General features: G+C 44.2%; 1 protein-coding gene across 1 annotated transcript in view; it reads right to left on the reverse strand.

Moving 5' to 3' along the window:
* Positions 1-1,225: 1,225 nt before the first annotated feature.
* The window catches only part of mark4a (MAP/microtubule affinity-regulating kinase 4a), a gene marked incomplete at its 3' end in the record, with an annotated part of 89,859 nt that continues 64,023 nt past the window's right edge, over positions 1,226-27,061 (reverse strand). The window contains exons 8-17 of the mRNA XM_083633242.1: positions 23,948-24,184; positions 17,308-17,427; positions 13,477-13,576; positions 11,930-12,039; positions 9,815-10,001; positions 8,408-8,619; positions 6,456-6,559; positions 5,197-5,475; positions 2,085-2,129; positions 1,226-1,565 (exon numbers count right to left, since the gene is read on the reverse strand). Coding sequence (XP_083489368.1) covers positions 1,226-1,565; positions 2,085-2,129; positions 5,197-5,475; positions 6,456-6,559; positions 8,408-8,619; positions 9,815-10,001; positions 11,930-12,039; positions 13,477-13,576; positions 17,308-17,427; positions 23,948-24,184 — 1,734 coding nt within the window. The remainder of the gene's footprint in view (positions 1,566-2,084; positions 2,130-5,196; positions 5,476-6,455; positions 6,560-8,407; positions 8,620-9,814; positions 10,002-11,929; positions 12,040-13,476; positions 13,577-17,307; positions 17,428-23,947; positions 24,185-27,061) is intronic.

Genomic DNA, 27,061 nt, shown 5'->3' on the forward strand with positions numbered 1-27,061 from the left:
TGTATTTAACCCAAATCAGCTGTGTTGATTTCATTTCCATATCGGTGCAGCTAGAATCTGAAATGGAAAATGAGATTAGTGGACCAACATGTTGTCTCTTCCACCTGTGCCCATTCAAATCTGGCTTACATTAAACATATCTACATCTTCAATGTTGTCCTGTGCAGTGGATCTGAGCTAACCCAATGCGAGGGAAAACCACCCTACCAGCTAATGCAGTTGATGATGTCATTGGTTAATCAGTGTCGAAGTGGGCTTCTGATTGGCTGCTTTGTCAGCATCGGCCTCTGATTGGCTATTTCAAAGCCCTGTCAGCCCCGCTCCCACTGACAACAATGCATTGCAGCTGATGCCCCTTTATGTACACAAATCAACGCAATGCAACTCTCTGCGGCTGCTCAATGAGTTGGACTGTCTCCTCGTTGGTGCAGATTATTGTCCCCCCTAGGTGATGAGGAGTCAGCGGATAATCACTTTCATTGGTATCGATGTCAAAACAGAGAGAGAAATGGGTGGCGTATGTAGAAGTGACGCACAAAAAGAAAGAGGAAAGAGTGGCTTGTCGATGGCGCCCGTTACACAAGAGATGTCTTCTGCTGTGGTGAAGGTGATGTGGTTCAAGAGATGTCTTCTGCTGTGGTGAAGGTGATGTGGTTCAAGAGATGTCTTCTGCTGTGGTGAAGGTGATGTGGTTCAAGAGATGTCTTCTGCTGTGGTGAAGGTGATGTGGTTCGAAAACAACGATGAGGGCAATAAATAACAAAATAAAAAGAGTCTTTATGGCTAGATTAGCGATAAAAAATATCAGGATTCTGGATTCCCTCCGATCCAGGTCCAGTGGGTGCAGTTGCTCAGTAGAGAAGTTGGGTGAGCTGGAGGGCACAGCTTGGGTGGGCTGCCTCAGTCTGTGTGACTTCATGGGTGAGGTGTGTGTGTATGAGTGTGTGTGTGTGTGTGTGTGTGTGTGTGTGTGTGTGTGTGTAAAGGAGGGGGGGTGGTGGTCAATGTTCCACGTAAGAGACAGGAGAAGTCTTTCTGTTGGGTCCAGCCCCTCGCCCCTTCTCCGTGATTATTTTCACATGCCCCCCCCCCATCTTCGCGCACATGTCACACACACACCCACACACACACACACACACACACACACACACACACACACACACACACACACAGAGAGAGACACACGCACGCGCACACACACACGCACAAACACGCGCGCCCTCACTCAAAGTTCAAGGTCCTTGGAGATTTGGGTGGCAATGTCCCGGAAAGCTAGCGGCGCCCCCCAGAGTCGCGTGTAGCGCACCCCGTTAGAAGTCCCAGAGGTGCCCGTGGAGAGGTGGCACACCTCGGCCTGGAAAGCCACACATCCCCCCGCCGCCCCGTGGGCGCAGGAGAGCAGGAAGGGGCCGGCATGGTGGACCTGGCAGCCGCACCCCAGCGCCGCCTCCTGCAGAGCCAGCACCACCTCTGCAGCGTCCCGCCGCGCCACGCCGCCCCTCAGATCCCAGCCACGTCCGATGGTCCGGGGCTCGGACGCTTTTTGATGCCCAGGTAGATAGCGACTGTTGGGAGGAGAGAGGGAAGAAGGAAGACATGTTCAAGCACTGGATTGTGTGGAAGTCAATGAGAAAATTACCCTACTTCCCACTTGATTTATGACCTCAGTAAACACTTTACTAATGGGTTTATGGTCTCAATCGCTCGTTTTAAGTCTTCTTCAATATAGCATGATGTTCATTTAGTAAATTGTGTTCCAAGAGAGTAAAATAACACAATAAAACAGACTATGTTTTGGTGCGTGATTGACAGGTCGCCTGTCCAGTGATAACGCAGCTTGCCAATCACGCACCAATAGCACCGCGGCTCTTTTGGAATCCCCGGGTGCCGGGTCTCATGCTCGCTGCTCCTGGCTCCAAATAACCAAGATGGCGACAGTCAAAATGCCAAACTCGAGGCTTCAAAACGGGAGTCCCCGAACCAATGGGTGACGTGGCTACTTCCATATTTTATACAGTCTATGAGATTCTAATGACGGATAAGTGCCAGAAACATGTCGACGCTCTCTGGCACAGGATACTGACCTTGCGACCGCAAATCGGCTGATTCCCTCAGATTCATTTGTGACCCTGTAGGACAGACAGGTAGAGTAAGAGGTAATCCACCATAGACTACAATGCGCCTGATGACCAATCCACAACGAGGAGATGAGATGAGATGGCATTTAGACGTGGAAATCATAGGGTGAAGAAGACCAAGCAAGCATCAACTACAAGTGACCACAAGCACCTGATGTGCAGGACAGTGCGTCCTGATCAAGCACCTGATGTGCAGGACAGTGCGTCCTGATCAAGCACCTGATGTGCAGGACAGTGCGTCCTGATCAAGCACCTGATGTGCAGGACAGTGCGTCCTGATCAAGCACCTGATGTGCAGGACAGTGCGTCCTGATCTCACCTGATGTGCAGGAGAGTGCGTCCTGATCTCACCTGATGTGCAGGACAGTGCGTCCTGATCTCACCTTACGGGAATGCATTCTTATGGAGTTTGCTCATTCACACATTTTAAAGCATGCACTCCTTAGACTTTACTACACATTCCCGTTCATTGTGCCAAAACTTAAAGGGACAGCTCACCATAAAATCCAAAATACATATTTGTCCTCTCACCTGTAGTGCTATTTATCCATCCATCTATATCGTTTTGGGATAGTTGCCTGAGTTTTGGAGATGTCTGCCTTCTCTTGAATACGATGGAACTGGATGGCACTCGGCTTGTAGTGCTCGAAGCACAAAAAAAAAAAAAAAACATTTGAAAAACTCAACAGCATTGTCTCTTTCCAGAAATCATGACCCGGTTACTCAATATAATGCACAGACTTTGTTGTCACCAGTTTCATGTAGGAACTATTTTCTTTTGCAGTCTCATGTAGGAACTAGCTTGCAGCTAGCGGGTGTAGTTCGGTCAAAAGAAAATAGTTCCTCCATGAAACTGCTCATAACAAGGTCTGTGGATTATCTTAAGTAACGGGGTCATGATTTCTGGAAAGAAACATTGCCGTCGAGTTTTTCAAATGTATTTCTTTGGCGCTTTGAGCACCACAAGCCGAGTGCCATCCAGTTCCATTGTATTGGAGAGAAGGCAGAAACTCTGCGGCCGATATCTCCGCAACCCAGGCAACTAACACAAAATTATATAGATGGATAAATAGCACTACAGGTGAGAGGGAAAATATGTATTTTGTATTTCAGGGTGAGCTGTCCCTCTAACATAAAATGAGGCTCAAAACCAAAAGTGTGGGAACTGGACAGGCACAAGCACGAAGGCAGACGACGGCGCATATTCCAAAAGCATGGGTACATTAGCGGTTAGCTGAATAGAGGCCATGCAGACAGGGAGTCATGAATAGATGGGGTGTGTGGAGTATTTGGGTGGGCGGGCAGACGTAGACCGGGTGCAGGCAGACGGGCGACACAGAGGCGGGCAAGCAGAGAGAAGCGAGAGACATGGGAACTTACTAACTGTTTTTGATCCTTGTGGAAGAGTACAACCCGAGACTGATTTGTTTGAGCCCTGGCGCTTAGATGGGTCAAGGTTGACCCTGACGCCATGAAAGGGGGAAGCAGAGCGAAAAGAGGGGAAGATGGGGGTAAGAAGAGGGAGGGGGCGAGAGAGAGTAGAATTGAATCACGGGAGAGCGAGTGGTGGAAAAGAGCACAGCGCAGGAGCTGATTGGCCAGGATTAAAGCTGAGGTTTGATCAGATTAGACATGTGTGTGATTATGACGACTGGGAGGGAGAGGGGAGGACAGGATGATCCAGGGGCACAGAAGGGCTCGCCAAAATAAAACACTCCTATAGAGGCAAAGTGACCGCCTACTTCCTGCTTCAGCACTGTACCAGAGATTTTCATCCGCCTTTATTTTCCCATAGACATTTAGTAAAATGCTTATAAAAATAGTTTTACTTCGTCAAACCAAACGGTTCAGATATATTTAGAATCGGAAGAGACCATAGAACATTTCACTCAGACCAAAACGTAAAAAAAATTGCGGATTTAAAGAAAATATTTTTTCTGTGTAGTCTTTTTAAGTTTTGGTCCGAGTGAAATGTTCTATGGTCTCTCCCGATTCTAAATATACTGTAGCTGAACCGTTTGGTTTGACGAAGTAAAACTATTTTTATAAGCATTTTACGAAATGTCTATGGGAAAATAAATAGCGGATGAAAATCTCTGGTACGGTGCTGAAGCAGGAAGTAGGCGGTCACTTTGCCTGTCTATAAGCATGGATCCCTATTCAAGCGTGGAGCTTTGCAACAACAACAATACCATATGAGTAGGTATGGGCTTTGATACCTCCTCACTTCTAGAGTGACACTCTCTCAGCATTTTAGCATTTTAGCTTATGTTCTTATCCAGAGTGACTCACAGTCAGACATTGGAATAAGCTTAATTTCCTAGATCACCAAAAAATAGAAGCAACCAAATAAGCAATGAAAAGGTCAGGGGCTTTAGTGCCTTTACAATACAGCTGCGAAGGAGAGCAGTGTAGGAGCTGATGATGTAATAACTGCCAGATAATATGATAACTTCTTACAAATGTGATAAAATGTCCATCTAAATGGGCTGAAAACGTAATTAGGCCTGGCTAATGTAATAATTTGCTGGATAATATAATAACGTCACAATATCACATTAACCAGCGATTATTACGTCATAAGTGGTGTTTTTTTTATACTGATGATCTAATGCTAACATTGAACAAAAATGTAATAACAATAGAGTTAGTTATTGTTGTTATTATAGTATTATTATAGATTTTTTGATGTGGGGTTGTATGAGGTAGTTGCACACAGCATATTTTCATGTTAACTTGGCATCTCAGGGAAACATTTTATGTATTTTTTTTTTGCTTGTGTCCCCGTTCACACTCCGCAGACAGCTCTACTTGCGTGACGTGGCTAGGTCTCCATTTCTCCAAACTGGGACCGGGCCGGCTGCATTCTACTGGATGTAGTACACTGACTGTATGCAAGTACCTGATACAACCCCACATCAAAAAAATCTGAACTATCCCTTTAAAGAGTTATCAAGTCTATGATGGGAGAAAGGAAGAAACTTATAGCCTTTAGCATAGTTTGACTATTTACGGCCATGCGACCTGGGTGTTCTTGAGGCCTTTGGTGCGTGTTTACCTGCGAGTGAGTTTGGAGGTCAGCTTGGTGAAGAGGTTGGAGGTAGCCCGGCTGCGTGCGTGGGGCAGCGGGCTGGTGTCGTGGTGGGACAGGGTGGGGGAGGTGGGCGGTGCGGAGTAGACCGGGGGTCCGCGGTCCCTCAGCTGGCCCCCGTGGAAGGTGCTGCGGATGGTGGAGCCCCGGGTCAGCCGGCACCGGTCACTGGAGGAGGAGGACGAGGCCCCCGCCCCTGAAATACTGAGTGTGGAGGGAGAGGCCGGACGCCTCTGGCTCAGGGAGCTGCCGGGAGTCAAATGAGTTATTCTTTCAGCCGTCGGCTCCTTTTTTTTTGGCCTTTTTTCGCTTCATGTACTTTCTTCTTTCTTTTTTTAATTCACCTGATCCATGCCTTTTTGTTAAAACAGTGTGATTCATCATCTCAAAAGACTAAGGGGGGAGACTCTTAAAAAAAAGCAAGCATTCATACCTATTTCAATTTGACTGAAAAATGTACTTTGACCATAGTCCCAAACAGGATTCAGAATCCATGAATTAAATTGGATGAAGCTGACAATTCAGAACCATGATATATAATAATAATAATAATAGATCAGACTTATATAGCGCTTTTCTAAACACTCAAAGACGCTTTACATGAAAACAAATGAACCATTTAACAAACATACACAGAATGATGATTTGTTTCTGACTCTATCACACCCAAGCAAGAACTATCCAGTGACTTTTTGATTCAAGTATTTTAAAGTTATTTATACCGCATTCATGACAACTCGGACCGCCGGGAGTTTAAACTCGGAATCTCCGCCCCAGACATATTTGCGTTCACGCTGCACTACCCGGTCGGAGGGAAAACACTGGGAAAAACCAAGGAGGGTTCTGGGAAGTGGAGGCGGTAATGCAACATTTTGGATGAGATGTCTGGATGTGACGTCAACTCCGACGAAGCGGAGCTCTGAATGATACCCGAATTTCCGAGCTGTAATTGCGGCCTGGACGACCGTTCAATTCACTTTTTACAGGTCGGAACCCATTTTTTCCGGTGGTCCGAGTTGTCTTGAACGGGGTATTACTAACCCATAAATCAAATCAAATCATGATTATTTATGTTACACACAAGAACCTAGGTGTACCCATAAGTGATGAGTTGTGATGCCATTCTGGCTAATCACAGCATCATGAGCCATCTACGAGCAGACTGTAACAACAAATACAGGCATTCAAACCCCCAGCAGCACCAAGGCAGCCATGATGCGGCCTACCTGCTGTCCTTGCCGTTCTGCAGGAGAGAGTGCCTGTCAGTGCCTGAACGGTCTGTGCACACGTATGTGTTCCGCCGGGTCATGGCGCTTCCAGGGATGTTATTCTACAGAGCGGGGAATAAGGTCAGAGGTCAAGGCAGAGGAGAGCTAAGACTTTGCCATCATGTACCAGCTGTCACGACATAGAAATCCCCCTTTCTGCATCTACTGTACAATTCTTTATCTCACTTCGCTATCTCACAAATTACCTTTCAGGGGAGCAGCAAAAGCACATTATAATGTTCCATTCATTACAAATTCTATAATTGTTACACATTTATATTAGTCATGATAATAACGACACTACTAGTATTACTACAGCTAACTTTTTTTTTTAAACATTTTTGCTTTAACAATCAAATAAAACCCAACGTCAAACTAATAAAAAGGATAGAGTAAAAACAATAGTAAGAAAAATTAACGGAATAAAAGATATCACATAAAAACTATTCTATTGTATTAAATTAAGTTTTAAGAAGTTATTTGAAAGATGACAGCAAGCCCAAGCTCCTCAGGCAGGTCATTCCAGAGCCTAGCTGGTCTTGACTGCAAACAACCACCTAAATTTAAAGAATAGACTGTGGTGCAACATCTCACAGCCCGTCCCTTCTCTCAAACTAAGGTCTGCTCCCCCCTTCTCTAACTGACGTCAAACTAAGGTCTGCTGCTCCCTCCTTCTCTAACTGCCGTCAAACTAAGGTCTGCTCCCTCCTTCTCTAAATGACGTCAAACTAAGGTCTGCTGCTCCCTCCTTCTCTAACTGACGTCAAACTAAGGTCTGCTCCCTCCTTCTCTAATTGACGTCAAACTAAGGTCTGCTCCCTCCTTCTCTAACTGACGTCAAACTAAGGTCTGCTACCTCCTTCTCTAACTGACGTCAAACTAAGGTCTGCTCCCTCCTTCTCTAACTGACGTCAAACTAAGGTCTGCTCCCTCCTTCTCTAACTGACGTCAAACTAAGGTCTGCTCCCTCCTTCTCTAACTGATGTCAAACTAAGGTCTGCTCCCTCCTTCTCTAACGTCAAACTAAGGTCTGCTCCCTCCTTCTCTAATTGACGTCAAACTAAGGTCTGCTCCCTCCTTCTCTAATTGACGTCAAACTAAGGTCTGCTACCTCCTTCTCTAACTGACGTCAAACTAAGGTCTGCTCCCTCCTTCTCTAACTGACGTCAAACGAAGGTCTGCTACCTCCTTCTCTAACTGACGTCAAACTAAGGTCTGCTCCCTCCTTCTCTAACTGACGTCAAACTAAGGTCTGCTCCCTCCTTCTCTAACTGACGTCAAACTAAGGTCTGCTCCCTCCTTCTCTAACTGACGTCAAACTAAGGTCTGCTCCCTCCTTCTCTAACTGACGTCAAACTAAGGTCTGCTCGTTCCTTCTCTAACTGACGTCAAATGAAGGTCTGCTCCCTCCTTCTCTAACCGACGTCAAACTAAGGGGTCTGCTCCCTCCTTCTCTAACTGACATCAAACTAAGGTCTGCTCCCTCCTTCTCTAACGTCAAACTAAGGTCTGCTCCCTCCTTCTCTAACTGACGTCAAACTAAGGTCTGCTCCCTCCTTCTCTAACTGACATCAAACTAAGGTCTGCTCCCTCCTTCTCTAACCGACATCAAACTAAGGTCTGCTCCCTCCTTCTCTAACCGACATCAAACTAAGGTCTGCTCCCTCCTTCTCTAACTGACGTCAAACTAAGGTCTGCTCCCTCCTTCTCTAACCGACGTCAAACTAAGGTCTGCTCCCTCCTTCTCTAACCGACGTCAAACTAAGGTCTGCTCCGTCCTTCTCTAACTGACGTCAAACTAATCTCTGCTCCCTCCTTCTCTAACCGACGTCAAACTAAGCTCTGCTTCCTCCTTCTCTAACTGACGTCAAACTAAGCTCTGCTCCCTTGGACTTCCCTCCCACTCTTACGGTGGTGGCAGTCATCTCTTTGCGGCGGTCGGGGATCTCAGACTTGTTGGGGTTGTTGGCACTGCTGACCATGGGGCTGGAGGGAGGGAGGCTGTGGCTTCCCATCACACTGCAGCTGGCCTTACGCGACGGCATGCGGCCCTCCCGGAGCTCCCGCTCGCCCGTGCTGGTCGGGCTCCGCTTGGGGTGCATCACTGGCATGGAGGGCCCGCCTTGGTGGCAGAGGAAACACTCAAAGACACATGGAAGGAATATGCTGCACGTGTTAGAAGCTAGTGTCCATTCATGTTTCAGAGCCCCGAAGCCAAATGTATGGTTCATCGCTCAACACTTTTGAAACCGTCTCTCGACAGATAGGATGTCTTTACCTACCGGGGAAGAAAAGTGTCTCGACACTTTTCTTTTGGTGTCGCGTACCTGGAGAATGTTGTTATCTCGCGGACACCGTCTTATTTTTGTTGCGTACTGTGATTGGCTAGAGAGAGAGTTCCGTCAGTGTAGCGGTGTCTGATAGCCAGCCCGCCCGAGGGAGCAACTTCCTCCCTCGGGGGAAAACAGACAGGGCTCGGTGTGGGCGGAGTCAAGGCTCGTGTGGGCGGAGTCAGGGCTCGGTGTGGGCGGAGTGGAGGTCTGGAGGAGCGGAGCGATTCTCTGAAAAGAGGAGCGAGCCACTGTCTGTCAAAAGCGATGAGGGGACATACAGATACAGCAGATGCTGCTGCTGGGAGGAGGAGGGGGGCGGGGCTCCTGTTACCGTGGAGACGACTGAAACCTTTCACTGAAGTATCAATTAAAAACAGCGTGCACCTCTTTTATTTCTGTCGAGAGAGACTTATCAAAAATGTCGAGCGCCCTACCTTAAATTAAGCTTGAGAATATAGTCGATGTTCCACTGGCGATGTTTATAAGCACACTATTTCCCCCATTTTCAGGATATTCAATCATCCTGTTTATTAGCTGCCACATAACGCCGTATCCCATTAACAATAACCTGGATAAACTCTTATGCTGGTTTTGAGACATTCCGATAATATCGCAGTTATTGGTGTTATCCTGTTAGTTTTTGTTATTTGTGTCAACTCAATATTTGCACATTATCGCTGGTAAAGTTCTTCACACCAAGTAAGCTTTCATAACTCCAGCTCCACTTAGCTAGTGTACTAAGCAGTAACTAGCTTAGTACGCTTGCCACATTTTTGATGGGAGAACGCAAATAGGCAGAAATTAATTTTATTTGTGGATTCATGGATAGGGGCATTATTTGACAGTGGATATGTATAGCCTACACAGCCAGTAAAACACCTTAACATGCATTTTAGCCTGCGTCTCTGATTCAGTAAACATAGCCGCTTTAAGAAGTAATACATGGACATGACTCCTGAGGCACACAACCACCAAAAGACTCACAGAAGTCACTGTGCCGTCGCTGCCTGTGGTAGGTGGAGGCACTGCGCTGGGTCTTGCTATGGGAGGAGGAGGAGGAGGAGGAAGAGGAGCCAGTGGCCGAGGAGTGCTTGTTGGTCCCGTTGGTGATGGGGCTGGGTCGTACCCTCGCCAGGGACAGGCTGCTGGCTGAGCGAGTATCACCGCCATCCTGCAATAGCCACACAGTCCCATGCTAGGTGTAAGTGCTAAATGTACGTGCTAGGAGTAAGTGCTACGTGTAAGTGCTAAATGTACGTGCTAGGTGTAAGGGGTGACTGAAGAGGGTGTTGGAAAATGTCTAATGTAACTGTGTCATGCAGGCAGCCTCCGCTGCTGTTGTCCTGAGTCGTCACATCCGGTCTGACACACTTTCCGGTCGTTTTTATGAGGATATTCATTTCAGCGAACATCAGCTGCTGTTGTGGAATTACTTTAGACATGTCTAACAATCTAATGTCAAATTTAATATGAATACACGGCCATTTAAATGTCCAAATAGTTTAGGATAGTGAGTTTGATGAGAGAAAGCCATAGGACACGCTTGGGCGACGTCCGACAATCGATTGCTCATGCCTTAACTGCATTGTTTACATTAGCATGGAGCCAGGGTGAGCGACTAGCTAGGGCCAGCCTAGCGCGATGCTAAATGACTGGCGATAGCGTGATTAAAACAAAGCAGTTGTACTTGACTTTTAAATCATTAAACTGGTTGTAAACATGACATGGTCGTAACAGTAGCTAGCTGCAGGTGTCTGCCTTAGAACAATAGCAGGAAACAGTTCCGCTATCATAGGGACACCTTCTGTGTTTTCTTGCTGCACACACTAGTTGTCAGGGTTGCTGTTGTTCCATTGGACTTGCATCATAGGTTTGAATCCCACTTGACCTTTCCTGACTTTTCAAAAACGTTATATACAACCACATAATTGCAGCAATGCACTGATGTGACGATGTGGTTTTTTAATGAAACATTAAGGCCATGTTCACATTACAGGCAAATCCGATTTGCTGCTAAAGTCATTAATCATCATTATCTTGGTTTCCCAAATCTGATTTGGGAGTGTGTCCGCACTGCCACAAATCTGATTTGGGCAAGTGTTAAAGTCGGATCTGTGTGTCCAGATACAATGAGCCAATGAGCCAACATACAATGTTTCTGGCAGTGTTTGCATGTCTGCTCTCTGCTCTTCAAGTCCCCGCCCCCTGCAAAAGACACTCAAATCTGATTTGGGTGATCAGCGCGTCCACACTGAAGTCACATCAGTCGAAAGCAGATTGGAAACTACCTCCATATGTGGTTTGGGACAAGTGACACAAATCAGACTTGGAGCGTCCAGACTCATAAAACCAATCTGGATAGAATCATTAATAGTAGGGGTGCACCGATCACGTTTTTTGCCACCGATCACCGATTGCCTATGGGAAATATCTGCCCAACCGATCATCGACCGATCACCGATTACAGATCACCGATATATAAACTCCTCAAAGAAAGTTTGGAAACGTTATTTTAGGTCGATTAGTTCTCCCCTTTAATAATACCAATTGGCATTGTATTTTATATCGTTGGAAAGCCTGATTAGTGATAGGGCTTTTTATATATATATATATATTTTATATAAAAAAATATCGGCAATCAGCCGAAATATCGGCAACCAGCCGATCGCATATTTGAGGTCAAAATCGGCCGATACAGATTGCTTGCCGATCGATCTGTGCACCCCTAATTAATAGGTCACTAAAGTTCACAAATCAGATGTGGCCTCCTACACTGAACATGGCCTTAGATTCCTTTCAAAAATGTATGATGTCATTTAGCAGACGCATTTATCCAAAGCGACCTGCTTTCTACGTCTCTGCTTAGCTGTTGCTGTATGTCTACTTTGCTCTTCCATGATAATTCTATGGTCACAGGAATATTGTGCGGGAATTCCAGTAGAGCCCGAAGCGTTGTCCTTCTTAACTTTGGTTGCATGTCAATTTGGTGACCTGGGGATTCAAGCTCCCCTGTTGCAAAGTGCTCTGGATAAGAGGGACAGCTAAACGCAGGATATGTAAAATACGAAGGTAAATGTTTGCTCCATTTAGACAGCTCACCTCGCTTTTGAGGCCCAGCAGTAGGTAGGTGGCGGTGACCTCATTGTACTTCTGATTGAGCAGAGAGTCCTTGATTTCCTCTGGTGTGAAGCCCATCCCCACCATCACCTCTGAGGCACACAGACAGGGAAGTATAAGAGAGCCAAAGTGGAACGTCACTTCCTGCTTCAGCACTGTACCAGAGATTTTCATCTGCCATTATTTCCCAATTCCCATAGACATTTCCTAAAATTCTTAGAAAAATAGTTTTACTTGTTCAAACCAAACGGTAATGATATATTTAGAAACAGGAGTGTACTGTTCTCTCGGATTCCACTGCATGTTAAGAAGTGGCTATGTGTTTTACTTCCAAAGTGTTAACATAGATAAACAGCCAGCCAAACTCCTTTTCAAGAGCCAGGAAGTGAGCGTGCTTGCTCCTTTTAATGACTTCGATCACATCAGGAAAGTCGAGATGACAACATTGAATTGGAGTGAAACTAGAAAAGAAGATACAGAAAACTTGTCTTAATGGATTGCTATGTGAGCACTGAGCAACAGGTAAATATGAACATTAACATAGCCATTAACATTGTAGACTACTTTTCCTTCAGTAGATTAGACTTATTTTAAAACAACACTAAATGCATGACTTTTCTTATAGACATATTTTCACAGAGTATTTCCAGGTAAGTATATAACAGGTAAGTAACAGGTAGCAGGTAAGTATACAAGAGGTGAATATGAATACTAACATCAACATAGACAACCAGGTGAGTAGCAGGCAAGTATATGGCATTGTTATCTTGTACACATTAAACTGTTATGTTCTTACAAACTTAGAAAATGTCCATGAAAGTCATCACTAATAATCATCAAACATGTAAAGAATATAACATTTACAGCCATTGCTTTCTGAAGGATGCACATGAAGCATTACATTGGAGTAGTTCTCAGAAACAGCAAAGAAGCAGCCATTGCTTATTTCCACAGCACATGTCGTTTTTCTTCCTACTTCCTGTTTCTGGCTTCATTGCGATTTCAAAATAAAAGTGTTCCAATTGTTTGTGCATGTAACAATACAAAACTTATTTCAACAGCCAACTTAGTGTATTTTACATAATAAACATATTCAAAAGTCAACTTAATGTTTCTTTAGCATACAAAACATATTCAGGGCGGAACAAGGAGAGATCGTATAACATTTCACTCAGATCAAAACGTTTATAAAAACTGCAGGTTTAAAGACAATATTTTTTAGATGTTTTTTTTAAGTTTTGGTCGGAGTGAAATGTTCTATGGTCTCTCCCGATTCTAAATATAGCTGAACCGTTTGGTTTAACCAAGTAAAACTATTTTTATAAGTTTTTTACGAAATGTCTATGGGAAAATAATTTGCGGAAGAAAATCTCTGGTACAGTGCTGAAGCAGGAAGTGATGTTCACTTTGCCTCTCTATAAGAGATAAGGCACGACATTGTGACAGAAAACTGCTTGACTAGTGTGATAAGCAATTTTTCTATTACACTAGATTCTCCAGTTTTGTTAAGACGGGCTGGGCTGACTCACCTATGCGACTTGCATCGCTAAAGTCCTCTACAGGCTCTATGTGGGGCTTCAGCTCCTGCTCCTCATACCCTGCATTTATCCACTTGTCCTTCATGACTTGCTGTAGAAATGGAAACACACAAAAATCTGCGTTAGAATATGAATTCCGTTTGGGATATATTGCGCTGTATAGAGATCAAACAGTGTTTCACAGCTCCGGTTTTTCAGAAGTGAATTCCGCAATAATTTTCTCATGAAGAGAAGAGTTTTAAGCCTGGAACCAAGCCAAGATGAATCATGACAATAAATCATTTGATTCTGGACAGAAAAGGACTCATCCCATACTCCATTGTGGCTGATCAGATTAGCGGATGATTGAGCGACAGAGCGCTTCAGCCAATGTAGAGCACTCTCAGTGGCAGTGGGCGGGAGCGAGGGACCAGCTGGTAAAGCCCCCTCCAGTTTCTTGTTAAAAACACAATTTTCGCAACAACCGAGCAATGAATTTGCACTACTTGCAAAAAAAAGGTCAAATCCCTAATTTGTAATCGAAGTACTCACTATGGCTATTAAAATGAATCTTGAATGGTGAATTTCAAAATGGATTTCGCCATTGAAGTCAGCATGACTTGTACTTGCCAGCTAGCGCTTCACTTACCCAGTGGTGTTTTGAGCCCGGCATAGCTTAGTAGTGTAACTTGTACTGTAGTAGCCTGTGTAGTGCAGTGGTTGGTTAGTGTAGTGCAGTGGTTGGGCGACCAGATGACCCGGTTTGCCCGGGACAGTCCTGGTTTCCGCGTGGCGTGGGTATGCCGAGTCCGACAGGATATCTCTCGGGACACTGAAATGTCCCGGTTTTCAACAATCACTACCTAAAATTGTCCCAGTTTCCACCACAATTAAAATAATAATAATAATAATACTATTATACTGGTTTTTCCAACGCTTCCATAGACGTTTATCATGTTCTGCCATGTGGAACGAAGTTGAATGAACCTCCTTACGAAAAAAGTACGCCGGAGAGAAGCAGCCAGCAGCCAGGACCAGGCTAGTCTCTCCCCAGACTCAAATATTATGTTGAATCGCTGCGCTCTGCATACTACATAAGTGAGTCTGTGACACTTCACAGCAACTGCTGGTTTTTGAAGGCGGGTTGAAATTGAATGAGTGACAGGTTGTAGCACCGATGAGAGAGCGGTTCGAAAAATGGGCTGCGCCTCCCGTGTCGTCTGATTGGGGAGGACTGAATCCATCACTGGCATATTACTGGCCAAGTGAACGGTTCGCTCCCATAACCAGCCGGCTGAGGGAAAGTGTCCCAGACCCAGAGAGAGATCTGCAGCATGCAGTAACGTAGTGTATCAGCGCAAGAACTCTCATGGGTCTGGCGTTGAGACTAGGACCAGGCAGCTACAAAATGCAACCAAAATCAAAGCTTCAAAGCTGCATAGATCATGAGAAGAGGTATCACTCTGGCCCTAAAATAGAAATTGGCCATTGCCTGTTCTGTTCTGCAAATCATTCCACTGACATTTTGGCCTGCAAAGGAAGATTGTAAAGAATGTAATAATGGCCTACATTCTGATGCAGAACTTTGTGTGCAAAATGACAATGGAATTATATTAACTGTGTCAAAAAAACAAGGCTTGGTCGAAACCTAGCATATGACGAGCCTGTTGGTTGTAGCAGGCAGTGACATTGTTAGAGTGGAGGGCTGTCGGTGGCAAAAGTATGAAGGATGTAATGGAAAATCAGTATGGTAAGAAAGAAATGATTTATTATTTATTTATTATTTAATTATGTAGTTGCATTTAAGAAAACATTTTATTATAATACATTAATGTGTGTGCGTGTGTGTATGTATGTATGTGCGTGCGTGTGTATTTATTGTGAAATTCTAAAAGATGTGTATTTGTCGCGTTAAAAGGACCCCACCCCTCTCTATAGCCTCATGGTGCCTTTTCAACTCCTATTGTTCTAGTTACATCTCTCCCAGTTATCAGTATCCCAAAATCATAAGTTCATGATGAAATAGCCTACGCTGCGGTGCGGGCTTTCAAAAAACCACAAAATAAGTTTTGAGCAGCACAGTCCACACATGCTGTGTACTGTGGTTTGGTGAAGTTTGGACAAAATTAGAAGGCGAAATAGCGATTTCTGTGAAATAGGCCCCACCCACAATACTTTGCAAGTTGCAAGTACGGGGTACGGTGGTGCAGTGGTAAGCGCTGTCGCCTCACAGCTCGAAGGTCCTGGGTTCGATTCCCACCTGGGACGCTGTGGGCGCTGGAGTTGTGACCCCCCCATATCGTCAGTGCCTACTGCCCAGGTGGGCTATCTCGTCGAAAGGGCCTTTCTGTGTGGAGTTTGCATGTTCTCCCCGTACCCCCCAGGGGGTTCCTCCGTACATAACCCCCCACTAAAAACATGCAGAAGATCGTCATCCCACCAGTGACGACAACATCTGAAGTTGGTCCAATGATGGTCCAATGAAGGTCCCCGGGCGCTGGAAAGAAATAGCGACCACTGCTCCTGGCCTGCCCCCTGGAGGAAAGGACAAGCCTGGATGGGTCAAATGCAGAGGACATATTTCACCGGCCACCGTCAGCATGAGTGTGTGTTGTGGCCGCATGCATGTGTTGTAGTGTGTTCGTGTGACAATAAAAACGGGCTGCCATCTGAAATCGTGTTTATATCGCAACCGTGAGGTCTTTCAAAAAACGGCAATACAGGGTGTGGTCTATATAGAAAGAATGTTGATCGTAGAAGCTATGGTTCCAAAGTTATGGACAAAAATGTATAGAGGGCAGCTATGTATAGCGCCCCCTATAGTTGAAATGACAATTGTTTTTTTATCAGCTCAGAGTACATAGCTGCACACCTGTATCAAGGTTCATTCGCAACGGACAATGCGTTCCAGAGTTAGGGCGATTTTGTGAACTAGGCCACAGCCACAAAAGTTCGGAAGTCGATTCTATCGCAACGGTGCGGTCTTGCAAAAAAACGCGAAATAGGTTTTGTGTAGGAAGTTCACACACGCTGTGTGATGTTTGGTGAAAATTGGACAAAATTTGAAGGAGAAATAGCGGAAAAAACTCTTTTGGAGAAAATTCTAAATGGCAGAAAATCTAGACGGAAATAGGCAGGGCCTCTATCAGCAGATGTGCAATGACTGAATTTTGATTGTAGATGCTACGGTTCAAAAGTTATGGACCAAAACGTAAAGAGGGCTGTTATAGCGCCACCTAGTGGTCAACAAGTGTAATTTTTCCACCCATAGTAAAAGGTGACTCTGTGAACCTACCTACCAAGTTCGGTAGTGGCAGGTTTTATGGTTTCTGTGTGAGACCAAATTGGCTTCCAAATCGGCTTGCAAATTGGGTGGACAAACCCGCCACTGTGTGCGCTGGCAAAAAAAAAAAGATATTGTGGGCAGAGTGATGCTTCTTCACTTGATCTGTGGATCTTTGGAGCAGAGCAGTATGCGAGCACAGATGTTAAAACCAACTGTCAATCATAATGAAGAAATCCATCGTAATCAAATGACAAGCTAACCTAACACTGGTTAGGTGCCGATAGAGAGAGAGAGAGAAGAAAGAAAGAGTACATGCAGCGAATGAGGAGGAAGAATACGTGTACAATGTGTGTGTGTGCGCGTGTGCGTTAGAGAGAGCGCGTGTGAGAGAGCGAGATAACTGATGATGTGGGTGAGTGTGCCAGTTCGGGGGTTTGATCACGTGACCTTATGCAGTGGGGATCACGAACGTTAGCCGACCTGCGTGTGGGGGCGGTAAACATTAGAGCGAGATACGTCGGCTATATCTTATGTGCTGTGTGTTTTGTCCTCCTCACCTCCAGGGTGCAGCGTTTGGAGGGGTTGAGCACCAGGAATCGGCGTAGGATCCCTTCACAGTCTGTGGACATGTAGAAGGGCACACGGTACTTTCCCCTCAGCACACGCTCTCTCAGCTCCTGTGGGCCATGTCCATCAGTTAGAAAATACAGTAGGCTACAGCTCAAGTTCAATACAGCAAGAACAAGACCAGGCTACACACAAACAAGGAGCCAGTTGAAATCATTACCATGTATTTTTTTTAAACATTATTATAATTATCGTAAACAGACAGAGATTGTCAGCCTTTAGTGGACCTCTGGCTCAAATGACGGAGGTCTGGAGAGAATATACAATAGCTGGTTAGAAAAGGCTGGCGACACTATGGGCTGGATTTGGCGATTGGTGCCCGTTGCTTCTGGGTAACTCCGGAGGTGCAGTAGCATTTCGTGGGGTGGCCGGGAGCGCCATCTATCGCATGGCGGTGGAAGCACGGATTGAGGCGGGGAAAGTGCTAATAGTTTAACAGTTGATACATTGGCTATACAAGTATCAGAAAAATAATTATTTTACCACTCCTACCTAAAGGGAGTAGGCAGTACCTAAAGGTATGTTTACACTAGCCTGAAATTGTCTAATAACGCCAATCTGATGTCAGAGTGTCCATTGCATAAAATTGCAATCCCTAGCTCCCTAATATAACTGCATGCAGTATGATGGGGTGGGGTTAAATACACATTTGTCTCCACTTTCTGCTAGCACTCTAGGGGGGCATTCATCGCCATCTGTTGGATCTTGGATATAACACCTATTTTTATTTATTTATTTTCTGTAGTTCTTAGTTGCCGTTTTTACTGCAGGGTGCGTTAGCATTACAGAATACAAACTACAGTACTACTAAAGGATTAAACTACTACTCATTTCACACATCTACTGCACCATTTGTAAATAGAGACAAGGCCAATATTTGGTACCAACTCCATATAGACGTTTTAAAGGATGGCTTTACCGGTTTTCAACCAGATTTGTATCCTTACAATGTCAGTATTATGAGTAGATGGGCAGCTTTTACCTCCCCTCAGTAAACCCTCTTGGCTGTACTCCCTTTTCATTCCCATTCACCGCTCTGACGCGTTCTACGTCACAACCGCGTCAGAGTGACGCATCATACATGCGGAAGGGCTGTAGATTAGAACTACAACTCTTTTGTGTGTGTGCCCGCCTCCACGTGCAGAGAGGTCAGCGTCACAGCTCCGAAATCAAAACACTCCGTCAGCCATCTTTTCTGCCCGCATCGGTCTGCTAGCTAACTTAGCTCACACTGCTAAAGCAAAGCTACTACGACTGAACCATGGCTGAAGGAAATATTCCTGATGAAATTGAAGAGTTTGATATGGATGAAGATGATTTCCAAAGTGTGCTAATAAACTCTGACATTCAGGGCTACTTAACGCTATATGAGCCAGAATACAGTGCAGAGGAATTGCAGCGTATGGAAGAAGAAGAGGCAGTTGAGCAGGCCGCTGGAGACGAACCAGAGCCCAGCCCCGAGGCTGCCCATGCCGGGGACAACTTCTGCATCGTGCCGCTGCCGCAAATGTGCTCCGATGGATCGCTCTGCTACAGCGAATTTCACAGAGGCAAATTTCTTCTTGAAGAAGTCGCTGAATATGCCGAGGAACGAGGGGGATGTGTAAGGTTGCATCAAATCGGGTTTTAGAGACTTTTTTGAGGAGATCGAAAATAAACTGGAAGAGACAGCCAAGGCCAGCAGCATCAAGTAAGTATTGTAATAGCAGAACGTGTAACAATACATTACTATACTGTTTTGGTCTTAGAAGAGTGGCGTCTGGGAATAAATTTAATAATTATGTGATGATGTTTTTCATAGCGATACAACGATACGTGTAACAATACGTTACTATACTGTTTTGGTGTCTGTAAAGTTAGTCCTGATAGCTAGCAGTAGATTATGATGATAACCAATCTTTTTTGCATAATACTATTTAGCAGAACATTTGTATGTAACGTCAAACGGCAAACGAAAATAGGCTTGCCGTTCTAATATTGTTTTTTCTTTGTTTTTTTTGCAGACAGTGTCGCCTGACAGCCTATCGACATTTCCTCGAGTGGGTTCTACAGGGCGAGAGACTTGGAAGGCATTGTCTATTGTTTTGCCAGCGTGTGTTGTGCAGGCGATTAGAGCCATGTACCCTTCACCTGATGGACAATACCGTGGCTTCCAGCAAACAATCCATGACATAGAAGAACTATTTGAACTCTTAGAATTAGGCATACATTTTTCATTTTCTGTAGGCTACATCTTGGACAATACCATGCCTTCCAGCAAACAATCCATGACATAGAAGGACATCCATTTTTCATTTTTTGTAGGCTACATCTTGGACAATGCCGATTATAACAAATCTTTGAACTTTGAACTACGCTTTTTGGACATCTATTTTTCATTTTACATACAGTGTATATCATAGTTAAATCATCCATCTTTGCTCACTACATCTGCCTTTCTTACTGTCATGTTACTGGCAAAGCTGTAACAAATTTGGCATTGGGGAGCGTTCTATTTTTTTTTTTTTTAAAGTATGTTTATTAATTTTTTAGCCATCAGAGGGGCAAATAGCCAGCGAAGAATGCAATAACAAATAACATGCCCTCCGTCCCCAGCCACCCACAACACAACACACACAATCTCCACAAAAACAGCAAAACACAAAACCAAACACACAAACAAAAACAAACGCACAGAGCACCCACAGCAGGCAGAAGGTTAAAAAAAAAAAAAAAAAAAAGCACAGCAGGGGAGCAGGGGTATGCAGACCCAACAAATGGACAAAGGCCCACCACACGTCACTCGTCAGACCATGCCAGTCCGCAGAGACGGGGAGCGTTCTATTGAAGTGAATGGGAAGTCTGTCCCACTATTAACCATTAGGCTATCTGTCTGTGTGTTTCCACCTGATTAAAGAAAATACATTATGGGATGTTGACTGATGTTTTATGTATTACATAAAATCACATGTTTTATTGAATCAGGTGGAAGCGTTTTTCAATCAAAGGTGAAACAACACAGATATTATGGTTTATAGAGGGACTTACCCCACATGCAATTTAACGATAGCTCCGGTTAGCCACTGTAACGTTAGCCGGCTGTTCCAGAGCCACCGACCAACACAAAACCTGGACGTTTCATTTCGGGTAAAACACGAGGTTTTTTTATATGGGTTACGCCAGCTCTGGGAGTGTGAAGTGCTTTGAATGCGCGATATTTGGTCACAACAAATATGCTGCTTGCCAAGCGGGGAGGCTACACGGCTGCCTGAGGTAACATTGAGTCCACCCTCTAAATGTGTCCGACACGGCGACCACTCCGTGTCCTCTCTGTGTCCATATTCAGCAAATGTTTGTTGGGCTCTGTCGGCTTAACACAGGGCTTCAACTGGTGGATTAGTTCTTTTTTTTTCTTTTTTTATAATTAAACCTCATTTACTTATTACACCCGACTGGTTGTTTTCCAGATGTGATCTAGCTAAAGTGAACTAAACAAGTCAGATCCACTATAAATGTTTTTCAGGAGATGCTGTGATGTAGCCACAAGAAAGGTGCAATATTACCGTAATGTTTTTCAGGAGATGGCGCTGTGATGTAGCTAATCAAGAAAGATGCATTATAAATGGTTTTTCAGGAGATGTGTGCTACAGCTAGGTAGGTTCTAAACAAGAAAGAATGTTTACAGTTGTTTTCCTTTCCTGATGCACTATAAATGTTTACAATGCTGTGGTGTAGCTAAGAGAGGTCAGAATTGACCAAATTATATTTCAAATGGCTGATGTGTTGTAGAATATTTAGATTTGTTTCGAATGTGTTTACTTTTGGGGCTTTAACACAGCTTTTGTTGCACAGAAATTAAGCACTTTTAAATGAAAATTAAGCTACTTTTGCAATGTAGTGAAATACAAGTTTTGAAAATTGTGGTGGCGCGTTGTGTCAAGTGTACCCCTTAGGTTTCTGACAATGTGGCCCTCTGAACAATTTGGTTAAATAGCCCTTAACTCATTCACTGCCAACAACGTATGAACACGTTTTCAGAATCCAGCTGTTCCCTGCCAACAACGTGTTTACACGTTTTTGGCATCGATTTTTTTTTTTTGACGGTGGGTTGTGCATCTAAGCCTTTTACATCTCTTATATAATTATTGGAGCCACCGAACGTTTACAACCCATTCCACCGACCCACTAAGTGGCAACAGTGCTCTCCTTGCTAGAGGAAGGAAAGCATTTTTTTAACTTGTCAAGCCATTCTCAGCCCAGCCATTCTCCTTTTCGCGCTGATTGCTGGCGATGCGGGATTGCAAATTTACATAATAGATTCAGCCGATCTACTATGATCGGGTGATAGATTACAGGTGGACGAACACACTTTGAAACACGCAGCATAAATATGACCAGAATCGCAAAAGCTTCTCTCAACCAAAACTCCAAACGAGTGAGTCCATCCCGACTTCCTCAAACAGCGGCTGTGCAGACAGGCACAGGAGAGCAGCAAAGCACTGACTGGTGACAAGCTTGTCCGCCCACGGAGGGCGGAGTTGAAGCAACTCGAGAGGGAGGGAGAGAGAGAGAGAGAGAGAGAGAGAGAGAGAGAGAGGGAGGGAGAGCGAGAGGGAGGGAGAGAGAGAGAGAGAGCGAGAGGGGGAGGGAGAGAGAGAGAGAGAGAGCCAAAAATGAATGGTTAAAGTGACAGTTCCATCCAATTTCACAAAAAGCCGTTTATCTCTGAATATTCTTTTTCACGCTAAAACCATGCTGTATTCAACTGCTAATGCTTACATAACTACTAACTCTACAAACTAACTCTTTTAGACAGAGAAAGTACACATTCTATTAGTACTTTTGAGATATTGTATGTTCACAAACTCCAAGCTGAAACGAATCCTCGGCTCTTATAAAATGAGCCATAATCCTCAAAAAACGGCTTGGCAGAAGCTATCTACAGCAAAAAAAAACGTCTGGCAGTCAATGTGTTAACATAATAGACATCGGTGCACAAACAATTGCGGGACTTCTCCCGCATTATAAATTACAAATCTGCGGGATTTGGCAAAAATATGTGTAAATTTTAAGCCCTGTATATATATATATATATATATATATATATATATATACACAGTATATACATATATATATATATGTGTGTGTGTGTGTGTGTGTGTGTGTGTGTGTGTGTGTGTGTGTGTGTGTGTGTGTGCGTGTGCGTGCGTGTGTGTTTGTGTGTGTGTGAACTATGATGTCCAGCTGGTGAAGGCACACAGCCACCAATATGAACAAAAATCTATCACATTCCCAAAAAATAAAGAGTTTTTGGTTGGTTTACATACATCAGTTAGTTTGATATTATAAGCAGCAGACACGGCTCCCTCACACAACCTAAGAAAATGCTTGATGCAAAGATAACCACTGGGCCCCAATACGGCATTACATGAGGCTTATCATGAGTTCACTCTCAACTAAAGGGATATCATACAGTACCAGTTGGTGGACCACACCATAGCAGAACCTTTGCATCTGCTCCAATGTCACTGATTCCACCACTGGCACTTACTGCTGGCATCTGATCTTTTCACTGTCTGTGGCGGATTTATGACCACCTCATCACTGTCATGACACTATCAGTGATTTATGGCTTCATTTGTGATATCTTTGACCTCATCTGGGATTTTTTTTTTTACTTTTTTTTTTTTTTTTAGAGGTGTATGTGTAAAATATGTGTATGTAAATGAATATGTGTGTGTGTGTGTGTGTGTGTGTGTGTGTGTGTGTGTGTGTGTGTGTGTGTGTGTGTGTGTATGTATGTATTAGGGCTGTCCTTGAATCGATTTCTTCAAATTCTAATATTCTATTGAGGTTTCCCCCGAATATTCGAATATCTGATTTGATTACAAAAAAACAAAAACATACTATGTATGTATGTATGTGTGTATGTGTGTGTGTGTGTGTGTGTGTGTGTGTATATATATATATTCTTTTTGTCACTTGTTTATTTATTCGTTTGTATATTTAATTTACTTGTTTGAAATACTCTTGTAAAGGATGTCTGTCATATATATGTTTTTCCTTTTTTTCACCCTCTAATCAAACTGATCTATATCAAACTGTTGGAAGAGATCAAAGACACTCAAGATTATGTGTTTGTATGTGAATGTTTGTGATTGTATGTGAGTAAAGTATCAACCTAATACAAAATAAAATAAGTTAAAAAAATATATATATATTTTTTTTCTTATTCCCACAAAATGGTAAACATCAGGTTTTGGTGTCAGTCCCTCAGAATCAAAGAGCGAGGGCTTCTTTCTAGAGCCGCCATTTTGGACTGAAATTCAACAATCATAAATAGTAGCCTAAGAGGAGAGAGAGCAGTTTCTCCACAGACAGTAGACCCAAAAGACTAGAATGCAATGCAGCCACACAAAACATGCTGTGTTTTGAGATTCTTGCTTTTTCCTGCCTGAAAAAATAAAATAAAATAAAAAATTGATTTGACCAAATCAAAGAGCGATTACGGTTCCAAATAAACCCACAGCACCCTATGCACAGCACTCCTCAAGAACCTCCGGTCTCTGAGTGTGGTTCCCAGCCACTTGCCTTCAGGTTCTGGCCGTCAAAGGGCAGCGAGCCGCTGACCAGTGTGTAGAGGATGACGCCCAGGCTCCAGACGTCCACCTCGGGCCCGTCGTACTTCTTGCCCTGGAAGAGCTCGGGGGCGGCGTAGGGCGGTGAGCCACAGAACGTGTCCAGCTTGTTGCCCAGCGTGAACTCGTTGCTGAAGCCGAAGTCGGCGATCTTGATGTTGGCGTCGGCATCCAGCAGAAGGTTCTCCGCCTGAGTCGTGCGCGCGGCAACGCAGAGGAGGAGGCAGGCCCGAGATGGATGGATGGGAGAGCAGGGGGAGAACGAGGGAAGAAAGTGGGATGAGGGAGGATGAGAAGTTGTGATGAAGAAAGAGAGAGACAGGAAATGAGAGACATATGGGGAAAGGGAGGGGGGTTTCATCAGATTGTAATAAAATAAAGCTTGGCTTACATTCTGTGTAAAGATTATTGTGAAATTCGAACGCTAAATATAGTTTTGAAGCTGATAAAGGTAGGCAGAACTACTAGCTTCCCAGTAGTTTGTCAAGACAACTCGCATTTCCCCATGTTGCCAGGTTTGCGGGTTTTAAAGATGCAATATGTAAACTTAAGTAAGATTACATTTATTACATTAATGATTAAATGATCTAAAAATGAGTAGACCTATGTCATAAACTTTTTGTTGTTGTCTACTTACATTATCTTAAATGTTTTCAACAATGTTCCAACACAGAGAAATCCTCTATTCAAAGACACTGAGTGTTTCACATGATCGCATGTAAATGACGTCATCGCCTCTTTCTCGAAAATGCTGATAAAAGGAACCAAGGAGAAACGTTCCTACTGAAGGAGGAGCGGGGACACAAAATACCAGCGCACAACTCGCACTCAGGACTTGGCTCCCCCCCTTCTCCATGTAGGTGAAATTATGCTTCTCTGCGGTCACTGGTGACCAAAACATTAACTTGTTAGCAAGTACAAGTCACACCTTTCAATAAAATAAGTGATGAAAAATCTTTTGCTTGGTTGCTGAAGAAAGGAAGATGCTTTTTCCGCTAATGCTGCCATCCCACAATTCCTTGCGGCTGTGGAGTCATCAATACACGACCTTTGTCATTGTTTTGAGAGATAGAGGTTTCAGGAGAGTGACCCCTAGCGGCCGAAAATTACATACTGCACATTCAAATGTACTTGGAAATGTTATAAATGTTGTAGGACTTAAAACGCTGCAGGGTTGTATTGCAGAGTTTTGTTATTGGTTTGATATTTTGTAGTAGTTTTGTTGACCATCGGGCTGTTTAAGTGTGTTTATTTTTATGTTTAATTTGCACTGGGGGAGTCTCTCGCTAAGAACACGTTATGGCAACACGTCTCCCCGTCCTTATCTCCCCTATACGATAGGCTCCATCTCAAAAGGCTAAAATGCGTGTGCGTCGCTTAAAATGATGACAGGTTTACCATCGTTCACTTCATTGTCTAATCAAAATGATTGTTTCATCGCAGGGAAACATCGTTCCAGACATCTCAACCTGTGTGTGTGTGTGTGTGTGTGTGTGTGTGTGTGTGCACTTAAGACTGCAAATGTAATGTTAGTACGTTATCTTTGAATAATTGTTTTATTTGAATAAACAACTCAGAATTGACTTCAAACTTTAAGGCAGTTTCCCTCAAAAGCATAATTTGGAAACAGTCAAGACATCAAGGGGTGCATCACTTAACCTTTGCGGTACAAAGATAATCTTCATATCACCAGAAAGCTTAAATTGTCGTCTTTCCATCAGTGTATTAACACATTGAGTGCCACAGCGCTTCAGTTAAATTGTCTGGAGCCTGTGCCAGATTCACTTCCATTCAGTTGAAAACAGCTATAGAATTTTTTCTATTATGGCTATATTAACGGGGCTGGACTTTAATGAAACATTGAACACTCCTGCTTCTTGCAAAGAAGAAATTTTGTTTCTAGACAGTTCCATTATGAAATGACAGCCTCTCAAAAAAGTGCACTTTCAAGGGTTTTCTGTCGTTTTTTTTAACTTTCCAAGATATAGTCCCTTTTATGAATACCTTTTGCACTCTAATTTCGAGCACATTCACTGACTCTGGCTGGTGTTTTCTGATGTGGTGGCGTGGTGTGGTTTCTGTGCAGCCTGTGTGCCACACACCCCTCTCCCCCCCCCCCCCCCCCCCCCTCTCTCCACCTCTGAGCTGCGGGCTCCTCCCACACGCACAGAGTTTGTTTTCTCGACTCCGTTTTTGCCCCGGACAGATCCCAGCGCCCATCAAGGAAATGATGCGCGCTGGCAAACGCGACTGAACGAAAAGGCTTGGCCGTTCGGCTTCGGATGCTGGCTTTCTAGGAAATCGTGTGGAGATAGATAGAAGCATAAGAGCTCAGTTGTGAGCGCGGATGCAGCCGAGCCCACTCTCCGCTGTAGACAGAGCAATATATACGGCTCTGGCAGAAAGCATGCATCGGTTTCCACTTTGATCACGGCTTTCTCCGCTGTCTCCTGTACAAAGTAAAGGATCTGAGGTGGGTGGAGCAGCTCCTGTGACGATGTTTAAGGTGGCGCCGTGTGATCCCTTGAAGGGATTCATGCTCACTGGCTAGGTACGACCTTAAACAGCAGAATTATGGAATAATATGAATTATGATTTTAGGACGTCCACAGACGTCCTTGGCACTCCTCGTTACTTTTTTTTAGGACGTCCACAGACGTCCTTGGCACTCAATGTGTTAAACTCAAAATGGTTTGAGGGGTCAATTTGACTGGAAGTGATAAAGCTGGTCACATGATGTATGTCAGTGCTTGTTTTGATGAATGTAATCATCTATTAGAACAGAAGCCAGGCTGTGGCGTTCGCCTCCTGTCCCCTTCCCGGCTGTGGGAGCGTCTTGGAAAAAGAGGCTCTCCGCTAGGGATGCACACAATTAATCGAAGCTCGATTACTCGCTCGTTAAGGATTTACTCGAGCATGTGAAAATTTACTCGATCAAAACAAAACAAAAAGCAACGTGCATTCTGTCAGTAGAACGGTGTTTTCAAATCATTTTTCAATGATCCTCCAGAGGGTGCAATGATATCACTGTAACAGACTGTTCAGTGTGTATGCGAGGCTCTGTGGA

The sequence above is a fragment of the Poromitra crassiceps genome (assembly GCF_964638095.1).
Source record: "Poromitra crassiceps genome assembly, chromosome: 1".
Classification (NCBI taxonomy): Eukaryota; Metazoa; Chordata; class Actinopteri; order Beryciformes; family Melamphaidae; genus Poromitra; species Poromitra crassiceps.